The sequence below is a fragment of the Myxine glutinosa genome, chromosome 9 (genome assembly GCF_964187855.1).
Source record: "Myxine glutinosa chromosome 9, kmMyxGlut1.1, whole genome shotgun sequence".
Lineage (NCBI taxonomy): Eukaryota > Metazoa > Chordata > Myxini > Myxiniformes > Myxinidae > Myxine > Myxine glutinosa.
In genome coordinates this window covers 125,388,862-125,406,742 of record NC_136269.1, presented here as the reverse complement: position 1 = coordinate 125,406,742, position 17,881 = coordinate 125,388,862, and the positions used below count along the sequence as shown (strand labels likewise).

General features: G+C 48.3%; 1 protein-coding gene across 1 annotated transcript in view; it reads left to right on the top strand.

Annotated features, from left to right (window-relative positions):
* Nucleotides 1-17,666, top strand: part of ATG14 (autophagy related 14) — an 85,907-nt gene extending 68,241 nt beyond the window's left edge. The window contains exons 6-10 of the mRNA XM_068128225.2: nt 2,118-2,344; nt 2,447-2,564; nt 12,598-12,688; nt 13,138-13,223; nt 13,472-17,666. Of these exons, the coding sequence (XP_067984326.1) occupies nt 2,118-2,344; nt 2,447-2,564; nt 12,598-12,688; nt 13,138-13,223; nt 13,472-13,799 (850 nt within the window). The 3' untranslated portion in view covers nt 13,800-17,666. The remainder of the gene's footprint in view (nt 1-2,117; nt 2,345-2,446; nt 2,565-12,597; nt 12,689-13,137; nt 13,224-13,471) is intronic.
* The last annotated feature ends 215 nt before the right edge of the window (nt 17,667-17,881 follow it).

Here is a 17,881-nt window from a genome sequence, read left to right as displayed (position 1 = left end):
ACTACAGTCAAACGCTTCTTATAGCCATGAACGAGCTTCCTATTATCAGTTTGGGCCACTCTTCTTGTGCAAACTGCTCCAGTTCTCCCAGATTTGAAGGGTGCCTTCTCCCAACTGCTGTTTTCAGATCTCCCCACAGGTATTCAATGGGATTTAGATCTGGACTCATTGCTGGCCACTTCAGAACAGTCCAGCATTTTGTCTTGAATCAATTCCTGGGTGCTGTTTGAAGTGTGTTGGGTGTCATTGTCCGGCTGCAAGACCCATGACCTTCGACGGAGACCCCGCTTTCTGACTGGTTTGAGCATTGTGCTCCAAAATGCCTTTGTAATCTCCTGATTTCATGATGCCATGCACACATTCAAGGCACCCAGTGCCAGAGGCAGCAGAGCAACCCCAAATCATCACTGAACTTCCTCATGTTTGTCTGTGGGGAAGGTGTTCTCTTCTTTGTGGGCTTCATTTTATTTTCTGTAAACATAGAGTTGATGTGCTTTACCAAAAAGCTCTAATTTGGTCTCATCTGTCCACAGGACATTCTCCAACAAGGATTTTGGCTTGTTCAGGTGTGTTTTGGAAAACTCCAGTCAGGCTTTCTTATGTCTCTCTATGTCTTATGTCTTTCTTGTGTCTATATTATGCCTCGGTCTCATACCATAGAACCCCCTTTCATTGAGTTGGTGACGGATGGTGCAGGTTGAAACTGTCGTACCTTGTGTCTGAAGGTCAGCTTGAATCTGTTTGGGAGTTGATCAAGGTGCTTTCACAATCATTTGAACAATCCTTTGATGCAATCTTCGATCAAGTTTTCTCTTGTGGCCACATCCAGGGAGGTTGGCTGCAGTGCCATAAGCCTTAAATTTCCTGATAACATTGTGTACGGTGGACACAGGAACTTCAAGGTCTCTGGAGATGGACTTGTACACTTGAGATTGTACATTATTGGCTACAATCTTGTGTCCGACCTCCTCAGACAATTCTCTGGTTTTCTTTCTTTTCTCCATGCTCATTGCGTTACACACAGTGACACAAAACAGCAGAATGACTCCTTTTATCCATTCAAACTGGTTGAAAGAGTGATTTTTCTATTGCAGGCACTTGCAGCTCACCACAGGTGAGTTCAATTCCAAAGTCAAGGAGAATCACCTACTTGAAATCTAATTATTTCTGACAACTTCTAAAAGGTGTCAATAATATTGTCCAGGTCATTTTAGGATTTCTGTGTGGAATAAGCTAAGATTTAGTACTTTTTCAGCTTTTTTGTTTTGTTCCACTGCAAACCAAAGAAATACATATGTGCATATCAAAAGTTTTCTTTTTTTTCAACAATTTTATTGAAGAAATGGTGCATTATTTTTTTAAAGTGCAAGGGTGCCAATATTTTTGGCCACTACTGTAAATCATTTTCATTGATCTTGGGCTTGTACATGATCTTCCACATGCATCGCATTCAAGACGAGGACATTCGGAAGCATCACAGTACCTTTGCATGAATGGCGCGATGAATAGACAATTTGACATTTTTAAATCTGATCCCATGATTCTAGCACTACATGTAGTCACATGCTCAGTTGATTCCTCTGAATGAATTGGGATTACTTCTTAAGTTGCTGGGAAAGTCACAGAAATCCAGGTGGTCGATGTTATTAAATGTCTTTATTTAAATGTTTAAATGTTATTAAATATCTGTTCTTTTCATATAAGGATGGAAAAATCTATTGATTTTTTTTTTGTGACATAAATTTATAGTGATTATACAAAAAAAATTATTCTTGTTTCTTTTTTTTTGAAGCTTGCATCTGATTTCTCTTTAACTTAATGCCATTTATCTCTTCATGTGGCAATGCCAACGCACACGTACACTTTGATGTGTATTGTAGAGCAGTATGGTGGAGGGTGGAAGCATATTTTTGAGTGTGGCTAGTGCAGCAGAATCATGTTTGGTCTGTAGATTGTAAGTAAGTGAGATATAACTTGTTGCTAACCAAGACTCAACATGTCGGTGGTGCACCATATAATTTCATTGAGTAAAGGAAAACGCCTGGATTTCAATGTTTTGAATTGATGTACTGTATCTCAGTTATTAATTGTTGCACCACGTGTTGGCTGTTCGGCAGCTCGGAGATGCCACTCGACCCAGACACAAGCCTACATGTCAGCACTGTCAGCAAGCTTGCCGAGGCACGACGTACAAATTACCTTTCTGGCCAATGGGTCTACTCCGAGAACAACGGGGAGACGCGTGTCGGGATCGTGGTAGCGAACATCACGCTCCCAGAGCACAGTGATTACTCGTGCTACTACAACTGGCTGGAATCGCGGAAGCAGACTGCGCAGGCACCAGGTCTGTGATGATTTTGCATGGAGGATAGATTGCCATGGTTTGTTTGTCTTATTTGTCTTTGTAAATAGGCTCCTTGTTCTGTTTTGTCCCACCTGCTTGCAGACTTGGAACATTCAGGTCCTGCGTATCTAATCAGTGCTGCACTGTGCCACACTGCACAGCTCGTGTCAGTGCTTTCTCATCTACTCGCTGTCACGTTGCCTCTGCGTCTCTGCTACAGGTGCACCATATTGTCAACATTGTCAACAGGCTCTTATCCAGAAATTTAAATTGGGGTGCTGTAATTTGGTCAGCAGGTGAGTCACTACGTCCCCCAAACTCATGTGCATGTGACAGTCAGTTACCCGATAACAATCTCCGCGAACAGTACAACAGACTACACATCAAGTATCTTGATGAAAAGTTGATTTCATTACAACTTGGTACACAGGAATAGAGTTAGCTTGATAAACGGCCACGGTGCTGCTCCCATGAGCACCAGTACTACTTCTCTTTAATATGCAGCATGTGACTGCAGGTGGTATAATCTGCTGGGGGAACAGCTGTGCTGTGCACCATGTAGGTTAGAGCAGGAATTTGTAATTTGGACATGGTGCCCACGGTAGCTCAGCTACTATTTACAAAGAACACCGTGCGATCTTTAACCTCCACTATGTAACGCTGGCAGACAGGATGCCCGGCCTAACATCCATCCGAAGGATGGCACACACATTGATGCCTCACCATGCATGTATACACACCTCACCACTATCCTACCAGCCCACCAATACTGCTGTCCGTTGGCTTATCTTTGTCTGAGCTTTCACAAAAATTTCTTAAATGAACCTACATCCTGTTTGTCCCATAATTCTTCTTTTCTCAGCAACATCAGTATCATGTCACGCTTTGTTTTGCGACAGTCCATGATTTTGGCCCATTTTGCCACAATTCCAAATCGAAACGAAGACCTGATCATGCACGATAACACACAAGGCAAAGAGCCTCTTCTTCTTAAATATCCATGCACTTAAATTAATGAAAAGTGTTGGAAATTAAAAATAAACTTTAGAAAACAATTTTTGGTGTGGATTCTAGTGACGAGGACCTTTCACATGGAAATCAGTCATTATTCTATAATTAAATACAGTCACCCCAACATTCATGGTTCCGACATTCGCGTGTTCCGCTTATTCGTGATTCATCAATTGTGACCTGCTTCTACATTTGTGACCTTGTGTCCTGCGTATTCGCGGTTTTTCATGTTCGCAAATAATAATAAAATTTCCACGAGCCGCAAGTGTGCACAGTTCTAAAATGTATCTTCCACAGCCACACATAAAACAACTGGACATACGCAAAAAACATTTTCCACGAGCAGTGAGCATGACCTGCTTCTACATTCGCAGCCCTGTGCTTCACCTTTTCACGGCCTTTCACAACCACAAAAATATTTTAGCCGTGCTATAAGCGAGCTTCGCAGGATATCCCGCCATTCACATTATGAACATTGCTTCTCAGGATGTCCACCAGCTGAGTAACACGTCATTCACCATGAGCTACTGCACAGAATGAAAACACTTCACGGCATTTATTAATGCAATTATCTGTCTCCTTTGCCCCCATTGAAACAATGTCATTCGTGGGATGTTCCTCTACATTCGTGGGATTTTCCTTGACATTCGTGGGATTTTCCTTGACATTCGTGGGATTTTCCTTGACATTCGTGGGATTTTCCTTGACATTCGTGGGATTTTTCCTTGACATTCGTGGGATTTTCCTTGACATTCGCGGGATTTTCCTCGACATTCACGGGATTTTCTGTGTATCAGGAACCGTCAGGAACCTATTCCCCTTTTTCCCATTGAAGCAATGCCCCCACATTCGCGGTTCCAACATTCGTGGCATTTTCTTTGACATTCGCGGCATTTTCCTCGACATTCGCGGATATTTTCCTCGACATTCGCGGATATTTTCCTCGACATTCGCGGATATTTTCCTCGACATTCGCGGATATTTTCCTCGACATTCGCGGATATTTTCCTCGACATTCGCGGATATTTTCCTCGACATTCGCGGATATTTTCCTCGACATTCGCGGATATTTTCCTCGACATTCGCGGATATTTTCCTCGACATTCGCGGATATTTTCCTCGGCATTCGCGGATATTTTCCTCGGCATTCGCGGATATTTTCCTCGGCATTCGCGGATATTTTCCTCGGCATTCGCGGATATTTTCCTCGGCATTCGCGGATATTTTCCTCGACATTCGCCGATATTTTCCTCGACATTCGCCGATATTTTCCTCGACATTCGCCGATATTTTCCTCGACATTCGCCGATATTTTCCTCGACATTCGCCGATATTTTCCTCGACATTCGCCGATATTTTCCTCGACATTCGCCGATATTTTCCTCGACATTCGCCGATATTTTCCTCGACATTCGCCGATATTTTCCTCGACATTCGCCGATATTTTCCTCGACATTCGCCGATATTTTCCTCGACATTCGCCGATATTTTCCTCGACATTCGCCGATATTTTCCTCGACATTCGCCGATATTTTCCTCGACATTCGCCGATATTTTCCTCGACATTCGCCGATATTTTCCTCGACATTCGCCGATATTTTCCTCGACATCCGCCGATATTTTCCTGACATCCGCGGATATTCTCCTCGACATCCGCGGATATTCTCCTCGACATCCGCGGATATTCTCCTCGACATCCGCGGATATTCTCCTCGACATCCACGGATATTCTCCTCGACATCCGCGGATATTCTGCTCGACATCCGCGGATATTCTCCTCGACATCCGCGGATATTCTGCTCGACATCCGCGGATATTCTCCTCGACATCCGCGGATATTCTGCTCGACATCCGCGGATATTCTCCTCGACATCCGCGGATATTCTCCTCGACATCCGCGGATATTCTCCTCGACAACCGCGGATACTCTCCTCGACATCCGCGGATACTCTGCTCGACATCCGCGGATACTCTGCTCGACATCCGCGGATACTCTCCTCGACATCCGCGGATACTCTCCTCGACATCCGCGGATACTCTCCTCGACATCCGCGGATACGCTCCTCGACATCCGCGGATACGCTCCTCGACATCCGCGGATACTCTCCTCGACATCCGCGGATACTCTCCTCGACATCCGCGGATACTCTCCTCGACATCCGCGGATACTCTCCTCGACATCCGCGGATACTCTCCTCGACATCCGCGGATACTCTCCTCGACATCCGCGGATACTCTCCTCGACATCCGCGGATACTCTCCTCGACATCCGCGGATACTCTCCTCGACATCCGCGGATACTCTCCTCGACATCCGCGGATACGCTCCTCGACATCCGCGGATACGCTCCTCGACATCCGCGGATACTCTCCTCGACATCCGCGGATACTCTCCTCGACATCCGCGGATACTCTCCTCGACATCCGCGGATACTCTCCTCGACATCCGCGGATACTCTCCTCGACATCCGCGGATACTCTCCTCGACATCCGCGGATACTCTCCTCGACATCCGCGGATACTCTCCTCGACATCCGCGGATACTCTACTCGACATCCGCGGATACTCTCCTCGACATCCGCGGATACTCTCCTCGACATCCGCGGATACGCTCCTCGACATCCGCGGATACGCTCCTCGACATCCGCGGATACTCTCCTCGACATCCGCGGATACTCTCCTCGACATCCGCGGATACTCTCCTCGACATCCGCGGATACTCTCCTCGACATCCGCGGATACGCTCCTCGACATCCGCGGATACTCTCCTCGACATCCGCGGATACTCTCCTCGACATCCGCGGATACTCTCCTCGACATCCGCGGATACGCTCCTCGACATCCGCGGATACGCTCCTCGACATCCGCGGATACTCTCCTCGACATCCGCGGATACTCTGCTCGACATCCGCGGATACTCTCCTCGACATCCGCGGATATTCTGCTCGACATCCGCGGATATTCTCCTCGACATCCGCGGATATTCTGCTCGACATCCGCGGATATTCTCCTCGACATCCGCGGATATTCTGCTCGACATCCGCGGATATTCTCCTCGACATCCGCGGATATTCTCCTCGACATCCGCGGATACTCTCCTCGACAACCGCGGATACTCTCCTCGACATCCGCGGATACTCTGCTCGACATCCGCGGATACTCTGCTCGACATCCGCGGATACTCTCCTCGACATCCGCGGATACTCTCCTCGACATCCGCGGATACTCTCCTCGACATCCGCGGATACGCTCCTCGACATCCGCGGATACGCTCCTCGACATCCGCGGATACTCTCCTCGACATCCGCGGATACTCTCCTCGACATCCGCGGATACTCTCCTCGACATCCGCGGATACTCTCCTCGACATCCGCGGATACTCTCCTCGACATCCGCGGATACTCTCCTCGACATCCGCGGATACTCTCCTCGACATCCGCGGATACTCTCCTCGACATCCGCGGATACGCTCCTCGACATCCGCGGATACGCTCCTCGACATCCGCGGATACTCTCCTCGACATCCGCGGATACGCTCCTCGACATCCGCGGATACGCTCCTCGACAACCGCGGATACTCTCCTCGACATCCGCGGATACTCTGCTCGACATCCGCGGATACTCTGCTCGACATCCGCGGATACTCTCCTCGACATCCGCGGATACTCTCCTCGACATCCGCGGATACTCTCCTCGACATCCGCGGATACGCTCCTCGACATCCGCGGATACGCTCCTCGACATCCGCGGATACTCTCCTCGACATCCGCGGATACTCTCCTCGACATCCGCGGATACTCTCCTCGACATCCGCGGATACTCTCCTCGACATCCGCGGATACTCTCCTCGACATCCGCGGATACTCTCCTCGACATCCGCGGATACTCTCCTCGACATCCGCGGATACTCTCCTCGACATCCGCGGATACGCTCCTCGACATCCGCGGATACGCTCCTCGACATCCGCGGATACTCTTCTCGACATCCGCGGATACTCTCCTCGACATCCGCGGATACTCTCCTCGACATCCGCGGATACTCTCCTCGACATCCGCGGATACTCTCCTCGACATCCGCGGATACTCTCCTCGACATCCGCGGATACTCTCCTCGACATCCGCGGATACTCTCCTCGACATCCGCGGATACTCTCCTCGACATCCGCGGATACTCTCCTCGACATCCGCGGATACTCTCCTCGACATCCGCGGATACTCTACTCGACATCCGCGGATACTCTCCTCGACATCCGCGGATACTCTCCTCGACATCCGCGGATACGCTCCTCGACATCCGCGGATACGCTCCTCGACATCCGCGGATACTCTCCTCGACATCCGCGGATACTCTCCTCGACATCCGCGGATACTCTCCTCGACATCCGCGGATACTCTCCTCGACATCCGCGGATACTCTCCTCGACATCCGCGGATACTCTCCTCGACATCCGCGGATACGCTCCTCGACATCCGCGGATACTCTCCTCGACATCCGCGGATACGCTCCTCGACATCCGCGGATATTCTCCTCGACATCCGCGGATATTCTGCTCGACATCCGCGGATATTCTGCTCGACATCCGCGGATATTCTGCTCGACATCCGCGGATATTCTCCTCGACATCCGCGGATATTCTGCTCGACATCCGCGGATATTCTCCTCGACATCCGCGGATATTCTCCTCGACATCCGCGGATATTCTCCTCGACAACCGCGGATACTCTCCTCGACATCCGCGGATACTCTGCTCGACATCCGCGGATACTCTGCTCGACATCCGCGGATACTCTCCTCGACATCCGCGGATACTCTCCTCGACATCCGCGGATACTCTCCTCGACATCCGCGGATACGCTCCTCGACATCCGCGGATACGCTCCTCGACATCCGCGGATACTCTCCTCGACATCCGCGGATACTCTCCTCGACATCCGCGGATACTCTCCTCGACATCCGCGGATACTCTCCTCGACATCCGCGGATACTCTCCTCGACATCCGCGGATACTCTCCTCGACATCCGCGGATACTCTCCTCGACATCCGCGGATACTCTCCTCGACATCCGCGGATACTCTCCTCGACATCCGCGGATACTCTCCTCGACATCCGCGGATACTCTCCTCGACATCCGCGGATACGCTCCTCGACATCCGCGGATACGCTCCTCGACATCCGCGGATACTCTCCTCGACATCCGCGGATACTCTCCTCGACATCCGCGGATACTCTCCTCGACATCCGCGGATACTCTCCTCGACATCCGCGGATACTCTCCTCGACATCCGCGGATACTCTCCTCGACATCCGCGGATACTCTCCTCGACATCCGCGGATACTCTCCTCGACATCCGCGGATACTCTACTCGACATCCGCGGATACTCTCCTCGACATCCGCGGATACTCTCCTCGACATCTGCGGATACGCTCCTCGACATCCGCGGATACGCTCCTCGACATCCGCGGATACTCTCCTCGACATCCGCGGATACTCTCCTCGACATCCGCGGATACTCTCCTCGACATCCGCGGATACTCTCCTCGACATCCGCGGATACGCTCCTCGACATCCGCGGATACTCTCCTCGACATCCGCGGATACTCTCCTCGACATCCGCGGATACTCTCCTCGACATCCGCGGATACGCTCCTCGACATCCGCGGATACGCTCCTCGACATCCGCGGATACTCTCCTCGACATCCGCGGATACTCTGCTCGACATCCGCGGATATTCTCCTCGACATCCGCGGATATTCTGCTCGACATCCGCGGATATTCTCCTCGACATCCGCGGATATTCTGCTCGACATCCGCGGATATTCTCCTCGACATCCGCGGATATTCTGCTCGACATCCGCGGATATTCTCCTCGACATCCGCGGATATTCTCCTCGACATCCGCGGATACTCTCCTCGACAACCGCGGATACTCTCCTCGACATCCGCGGATACTCTGCTCGACATCCGCGGATACTCTGCTCGACATCCGCGGATACTCTCCTCGACATCCGCGGATACTCTCCTCGACATCCGCGGATACTCTCCTCGACATCCGCGGATACGCTCCTCGACATCCGCGGATACGCTCCTCGACATCCGCGGATACTCTCCTCGACATCCGCGGATACTCTCCTCGACATCCGCGGATACTCTCCTCGACATCCGCGGATACTCTCCTCGACATCCGCGGATACTCTCCTCGACATCCGCGGATACTCTCCTCGACATCCGCGGATACTCTCCTCGACATCCGCGGATACTCTCCTCGACATCCGCGGATACTCTCCTCGACATCCGCGGATACGCTCCTCGACATCCGCGGATACGCTCCTCGACATCCGCGGATACTCTCCTCGACATCCGCGGATACGCTCCTCGACATCCGCGGATACGCTCCTCGACAACCGCGGATACTCTCCTCGACATCCGCGGATACTCTGCTCGACATCCGCGGATACTCTGCTCGACATCCGCGGATACTCTGCTCGACATCCGCGGATACTCTCCTCGACATCCGCGGATACTCTCCTCGACATCCGCGGATACTCTCCTCGACATCCGCGGATACGCTCCTCGACATCCGCGGATACGCTCCTCGACATCCGCGGATACTCTCCTCGACATCCGCGGATACTCTCCTCGACATCCGCGGATACTCTCCTCGACATCCGCGGATACTCTCCTCGACATCCGCGGATACTCTCCTCGACATCCGCGGATACTCTCCTCGACATCCGCGGATACTCTCCTCGACATCCGCGGATACTCTCCTCGACATCCGCGGATACGCTCCTCGACATCCGCGGATACGCTCCTCGACATCCGCGGATACTCTTCTCGACATCCGCGGATACTCTCCTCGACATCCGCGGATACTCTCCTCGACATCCGCGGATACTCTCCTCGACATCCGCGGATACTCTCCTCGACATCCGCGGATACTCTCCTCGACATCCGCGGATACTCTCCTCGACATCCGCGGATACTCTCCTCGACATCCGCGGATACTCTCCTCGACATCCGCGGATACTCTCCTCGACATCCGCGGATACTCTACTCGACATCCGCGGATACTCTCCTCGACATCCGCGGATACTCTCCTCGACATCCGCGGATACGCTCCTCGACATCCGCGGATACGCTCCTCGACATCCGCGGATACTCTCCTCGACATCCGCGGATACTCTCCTCGACATCCGCGGATACTCTCCTCGACATCCGCGGATACTCTCCTCGACATCCGCGGATACTCTCCTCGACATCCGCGGATACGCTCCTCGACATCCGCGGATACTCTCCTCGACATCCGCGGATACTCTCCTCGACATCCGCGGATACTCTCCTCGACATCCGCGGATACGCTCCTCGACATCCGCGGATACGCTCCTCGACATCCGCGGATACTCTCCTCGACATCCGCGGATATTCTCCTCGACATCCGCGGATATTCTCCTCGACATCCGCGGATATTCTCCTCGACATCCGCGGATATTCTCCTCGACATCCGCGGGGATTTTCTCGACATCCGCGGGGATTTTCTCGACATTCGCGGGGATTTTCCTCAACATTCACGGATTATCCTCAACATTCACGGATTTTCCTCAACATTCACGGATTTTCCTCAACATTCACGGATTTTCCTCAACATTCACGGATTTTCCTCAACATTCACGGATTTTCCTCAACATTCACGGATTTTCCTCAACATTCACGGATTTTCCTCAACATTCCCAGGATTTTCTGTGACTCAGGAACTTATCGGTATCCCCCTTTTTCCCATTGAAACAATGCCCCCACATTCGCAGTCCTGACATTCGCAGCATTTTCTTTGACATTTGCAGGATTTTCCTCGACACTTGCGGGATATTGCTCAACATTCACTGGACTTTCTGTGAATCGGGAGCCGTCAGGAACCTATCCCTCTTTTTCCTATTGAAACAATGCCCCCACATTCGCGGAATTTTCCAGGAATGTATCTCCCATGAATTTTGGGGTCTAACTATATAATAGGGTATTTGTGGAGATGTCTATGATTGTCAACCCAGTTAATTTGATTGAATCTGTATCTGAACTCTGGGGGATGAGGGAGTGGGGTGGTGTAGGAGCGTAGTGTAATTAGTCTTGTGAAATTTTGTCGTTGAGAAATTACAATCATGGATATTGTTTGCAGAAGCAAAGAGTGGCTTCCATAGTATTCACTCATTTTGTTTCATTGTACTTATTTTGACATTTCTGTTTTAGTTTTATTTTCATGGAGATCCCGACACATTTGCATTGAAATAGATTCGTTTTATTTTTAGCAGACATATTTGATTGGTCATTATTATTCGTCCCCTACCAGTTTCACTCAGAGGGGACTATAGGTTTGCTCTCCGTCTGTCTGTCCATCCATCCCACCTGTAGTTTTTCACACGTTTTCCCCATACCCTTTAACATATTCAACTGAAACTAGATGCATGGTTTTATTATGATAAGTTACAGAGCAAGTTCGAGTTTCAGGGAATTTCGTAAATGTATGCCCTTTTTCGACTTCGGTAGGGTGGGAGATATTGCAAAGCAATTCTCGCTCATTAATCTTTATTTTATTCTTCTTTTACAACATTTGTTCATTGTTTTATCAGGTGATTGCAATTGGTTGTGTTCTGTTATACATAGTCCACTGCTCAACACAATTATTATTTTTAGTGGAGAAGTGGGGAGTGGGAGTGCCGTTTTGTACATAGATATGCAATACTGGCAATATGAATGAATGTTCAAAGCACGACAATGAGGTTGTCCGACCAGGCAACCATTCACGTTGAGCCTTCCATAGTACCATTTTATTTCCTCAGTATCTGACTTTGAAATGCATCTTACTTTTCAGCATTTCGCAATGACAGGGAATTGTAAGGAGCAGGAGATTCTAGTGCCAGTGTTTATCTCCAAGTAAATAATGGTAATGTAATGAGTTTCCTTACAAGGAACTTCAACGCAGTTGGAGGCCATACGACCCATCAATCCTTTGCACTGGTTGCTTTTAATGGCTTTTAAAAAGCATGACTTGGACGGTACTTTTTGTCCATGGTTTTGTGTAATATTTTCTTGGCTCTAATGGGCTGAGCCTCATATTGCAAAGCTGGGCCGAGAGTAGTCCACAGCCATTTGTGCTGTTGTGCACATGTCCTTCATTTATTGTCATCTGGTTCTCGCGGATTGCAGTTTGAGCAGCAGCAGATACGAATTTCTCCTCTTGTGTGCATAGCGAGTTCTGCCATGAAGACCTGGGACGGCAGAGATTTATCCGGGTCGTGAACAAGTTGAACACAAATGTCATGCATCTCTGCTTCTCACAAGTAAAGGTTTTTCTTTCTTCTTTGCAAGGTCGTACGATCGCTCGACTCTCGATAATTTGAGTACCTACCAACTTGAATTTGACTTCTGATACAGTGCTATGTTAGACCATTTTCACTCATTTTTGATACATTTATATACATCATATACATTCATAACCATCACATACACCATCTGATACATTTCAAAGTCCTGCCATTTGAAAAAGGCCTTGGGTTTTTCATTGTCACTTTTTCTCAAGTTGGAGATATAATTTTTTCTGTATAGTATATGGCAGTTGAGGCCTATATCTATTTCCATATGTTTCTGAACTGTGCATTTGACTTGGTGAGTCGACACTTGGCACAAGGGAAATGATAAATCTGTGGCCATGAGTTGTTCAAGTGACAAAACAACTTTGGGCCCTGGACCTCTCTTTAACCTTCTCCATGTTCCGCATACTAAACGGCAGGCTGTCAACCCTGAGCGTCTGCATCCTTTGCATCCCATGCGGAACCTGCGCTACATGATTCATTTGGAGAATGCCACCCTGGGCAGGTGAGCTAAACACCTTTATTTGTCTTCTGTGTCTCACATCCTATGATGGCCTCTACCATAAGTGGCCCTTCATTTTTGTGGGCCTTTTACTGTGTGAGTTGGTAACAATTTATTTGATGATTTCAGCCATGCTTCTCACATTCTAAATGGTGTGCAAGTGCTGGTATACACACCTGCATTGATTTAAGAACATTGTGAATACTACATAATATATTGTAGGCCAATATGTACATGTGCTGGGATTTCAGGAGTGGGCCTTTTGAGATCTCTGCTGCTATGGAGGACTCCATGGAATTGGTGGACGCAGCAGCCGGGCAAGCAGACGAGAGCGAAGCAGATGTCAGTTCTGGAGAAGAGGAAACTGACTTGGGATTGGAGTGGGAAACCGTACCAAACCCTCGTTTCATGGAGATTCCGACACAGCACCTCGAAGGCAGCCCGCTGGAGACACAGCTTGAAGAGTCCAGGCAGCCAGACCTTTCCTTGGCTTCTGCTGCAAGCCAACCAGGTGGCCTCGTCTCATCTGCAGTTGCATCGGTTGCTTCCATTTGGAGGGCCTACACAGGCCATCGATAGGGCCCACCCGTTAGTGTATGGCAATTTGCAACTTCTTGGTGTATGAGGATCTGCTGTAGATTTGATCGAGCTGTTCTGTTACCACTAACTACAAAACTTGATCCTTGCTGAAGTTCTTGCTCTTCTTCTATCACCTATTCCTTTTGGCTGGAAGCACACTATCCGCAGAAGGTCAATCCGGATCCAGAATGTGACGGAGCAGCCTAAACAGTTGTTCCACGTGGAATCAGAAACCTGCTTTCAGGCTCGGTGATCGTCTCCCTAAAGACGCTTGAAAGACTAAGCGTGATCCCCGATGCCTGGCGGATGCCACTGCACCATCACAAGGATCCTTTCCAGACGACATCCGACTCCAGAATCTCATTTGTTATCGGCATGCCGACTTCTGCAGAAACATAATGTGAACAAAATTTCTAAAGTGTTTGGTTGTGGAAGGTTGTGTAAATCTTGTGTGCACAGCGTTTTTTTTACCAAGTTTGTTCTTTAATTGTATTTGATTAATAATCATGACCTTTTTGGGGGGGGGGGGGGGTTGGGGGGGGTTGCATATTATGAGACTAACCCACTTTCATTTTAATATTAAGGTAAGACAAACAATAGTTCATACCAATAACTGTTCGGGGGGGGGGGTTTCTTTTTGTTTTTTTGGGGGATATTTGAAATGTTAATATTATTAGAGTTGCTTAAGATATCGATTATTTTGCTTGACCCTCACGTGGCCTAGAATGCTGCCCCAATCAGTTTGCTATTCTCCTTTCATACCTGCAAACAGGCGACCAAAAAATTGGAATAGCCAGGTTCAGATTGGGTGAACCCTTGGATCGCTTTGCGAGTGACTTTGTGCAAGAAGGTATTGCAGGTGCCACGAATGAACGGTAAGAATGGGCGCCAATTTACCACATCATGCAGAGTCTTTAATCGATATCCACGGCCGCTTTGCGCGCCGGCCCTCACATTCCAAAGATCTGAAAAAAGAAATCAAAGAAACCCATTGGCCATGCGATTATCCATAACAAATCGGGTTCCCCTCCATCCCTTCACCCCCCATGTGCAGCTTGCGCTCGCTGAGGTGAGCGGGTTTTGGAGGAAATGGTTTGTGCCCATTTAAATGTCGGTTTCTCGACGCAGCTTTCCTACTCACATGTTGAGTAATCGGCCCGTTGCAGCGGAGCGGCGGCAGATCACAGCCCATCCGTCGTGTGAGGAAATGCTTTCCCACCTCAATTAATTTTTGGAGCGAATCCTCGTGCATTTTTGCCTCGGCCGAATGCATGATTGTATAAAGGTATCGTGGTGCACTCTTCACCATTTCCTTTATGATGCGACGTGATCCAACGCGTTTGCGGAGCTGAAAACTTTGGAGCCGGATGATTGTACGAGCCGTCGATTTCAAAACGACGGTTCCCATCACCATTTTTATGATGCAAACAAAGTGGTCTTGTTGAAACCGTGCCATATCGCATGTGGCGATGCCTCGCTTGGCGGGGACGTGACTCAGGCCTAACTCTTGTTGGCACGGGGGAGACGGCTACATTGGCATGGCGATGCACAGGTTCCGACGTAAACTTGGCATCGCCTCTGACTCTACCCTATCAGTACGACGCTCCGATACCCTTTTGATGATTTGGAAGAATGTTCAGAAGCTATGTCATGCCCTCCTTGGTACAGCAGTTGCAACATTTTTGTTGTTGTTGTTGTTGTTTCCCACTTGTATTGGCTTTGTTCTGTTCCTCAAATAATTTTTTTTTTCTTTCTTTTTTACATTACAATGCTGAGTTTTTGCCGTCGAGTTCCAGCCGAGCTACGTAATGTGTTCGTTATCCCATTGACTTTTAAGGGCTTTGGCTGTTTGGATTGGTCGGACAAACGGTGCTTCTTCCTTGAATACAATGTCTGTTATTGAAGTGTTTAACGATGCTTGTCAGGTAGATAGTAATGGTGTCTGACTTTCCGCGTACCTTCATCGAAGGCCCAACCTTTGGATCGACATGTCCACATGTGCATTCTGTGTAACCTCAATGTGCCCACTTTTTCCTGATTAACGTCTCTTCCAGTCCTCTTTGCTTTGCCTGTTGCTGCCATTCCTCTTCCGGTTCATGATCATGAGGATCGTGCTGTGGTTTCTCGTGCGTCGCTCCGTAAAGGGATATTTTCCTGGTTAAAAAGAGCTCGATGGTTTCGTTTGGCTTTGTTTGCGGAGGTCAAAGTTGACGAACACTATCTGACGTGCCCTTCTGGTACTTGGGAATGAACAGGAGGGTTGGGAGAAGAAAAGAAACCATTTTGTTTTATTTCCTTTGAGAACCTGTTTTGTTTTTACGACCCTCCAACTTTTTTGGGTAACGTGTGTTTTTGTTCTGCAAACTTCTCAGGATAAACTACCAGAACGAACAAAGCCGACGTGAAATGAGTGATCCGGAAATGTTTTGAGTCACTCATTTCGCACAGTGATCTACGATGGGTATTTATTGTACACGTCTGTTCGTGTTTGCTTAGGTTACGATGTTTGTTGCAAAGTTTTATTCGAGTGTCATATTTTTCTCTCCTTTATTCTTGTTATTTTTTGTTCTCACCAATGCACTTTGAAGAAAAGGAAAAAAAACATCACTTGATGCTTGGCCTTATGTTTCGCCAAAACGTGCAATGCCCGTTGGCTGTGGTTGTGATCGGGGCTCTAAGGGAACGGACGAGTCTGATCCGCTTGTGTGTGCTTGTGTGTGTCTGCGGTCATAGAATAAACACTCGATCCCAATCATGATATCGACTCCTCAGGAACCAGACATTATAACTGACAAGCCTTTCGGGAACCACTGTGACAAATATCGTTATCCCTATTGCATCTCTCGTACAATGTGTACTTCAGTGTCAATTTGAACGGATCAAACTGGAATGGTCCTCGTATTTTGTGTGGGATTACAAATGTACAATGCCCTGCTCAAAACAAGTCGAGGATAAGAGTTTTCTATGATTCTACAATGACAGGCCTCAAGGCGACGTACGTAAATGCTTATGGAACGTCTCCGTCGCGTTCTCGGTTTGGTAATGCCGTTGCCTGCAATCGGTGAGACTTGCATGCAACATCACAACGTTAGACGAGCACTTGATTCCTCCCATTTCCCCCTTTTTCATTAATTATGTACTCAGGGGTCCTTGGACTTTGTTTGAAGTGGTATCCATGTCTCGCCATCATTTTGACATGTAGAAAACTTTATCCTTTATTTTGTTTTGAGCAACGCACGTTGATCGCTTTGGAGTCACTCTCTCCTCCGCTCGAGTGCCGTTTCAGAGGAGCGTGGCATGACCGTCGACAGCACAATCGATTTCCACCGTTCTTGTTGAATTTTTCGTCTTTTGCTTTCGAAACTGTGGATATGACTTGCTCTTGCAAGTGCGCAGACTTAACAGCAATCTTCCAGCATTACAAAAATCCAAGTTCATTTTTGGATTCCTCTACTACCATGAAATAGTGACACTTCTAGGAGGTCTGGGAATCGGGGCAAAATCCATTGATGCCTTTCAAATTGCTTGACCTATCGGCTTCAGCAATCCTACAGGCTTTGTTTGTCCGTTAATTTGGGTCGCGGGACGTCGTGGTGATCTGGACTTGTAAAAATGTGTCAAAATACCGTTTGCCCTTTTTATATCAAGTAACTATTACAGGCCCCGAGTGTGGCGAATGTATTGTGTTCATAAAACTGATCGATGTACTTTTTCTCTGATCTGTACATATTGAAAGTGTTTATGTAAATATCATTTGTATGAATACAATGCCTTTATTATGATTAAAGTACAGTAGACAAGCTGTTGCAAAGTACTGTATATACGTAAATCAGATTGTATGTCACTAATAAATTGTTAGAAATTTAATCTGTTGATCCTTCATTCTTTGGACCAAGTTAAAAAAAAAAAAAAAATTAAGAAGAAACTGCTCACTGTGTTCTGCAAATAGTTTGCAGATGAAATCTGATATGTGTTGCGAGCTTGTTAGTGGATGCTAATCTGATTGGCCCCCTCGGTAGGTCAACTTGTCCATTCTTTAACCTTCTGCACTTGTTTTGTCTTTCTTTCTAATCATGGTAATA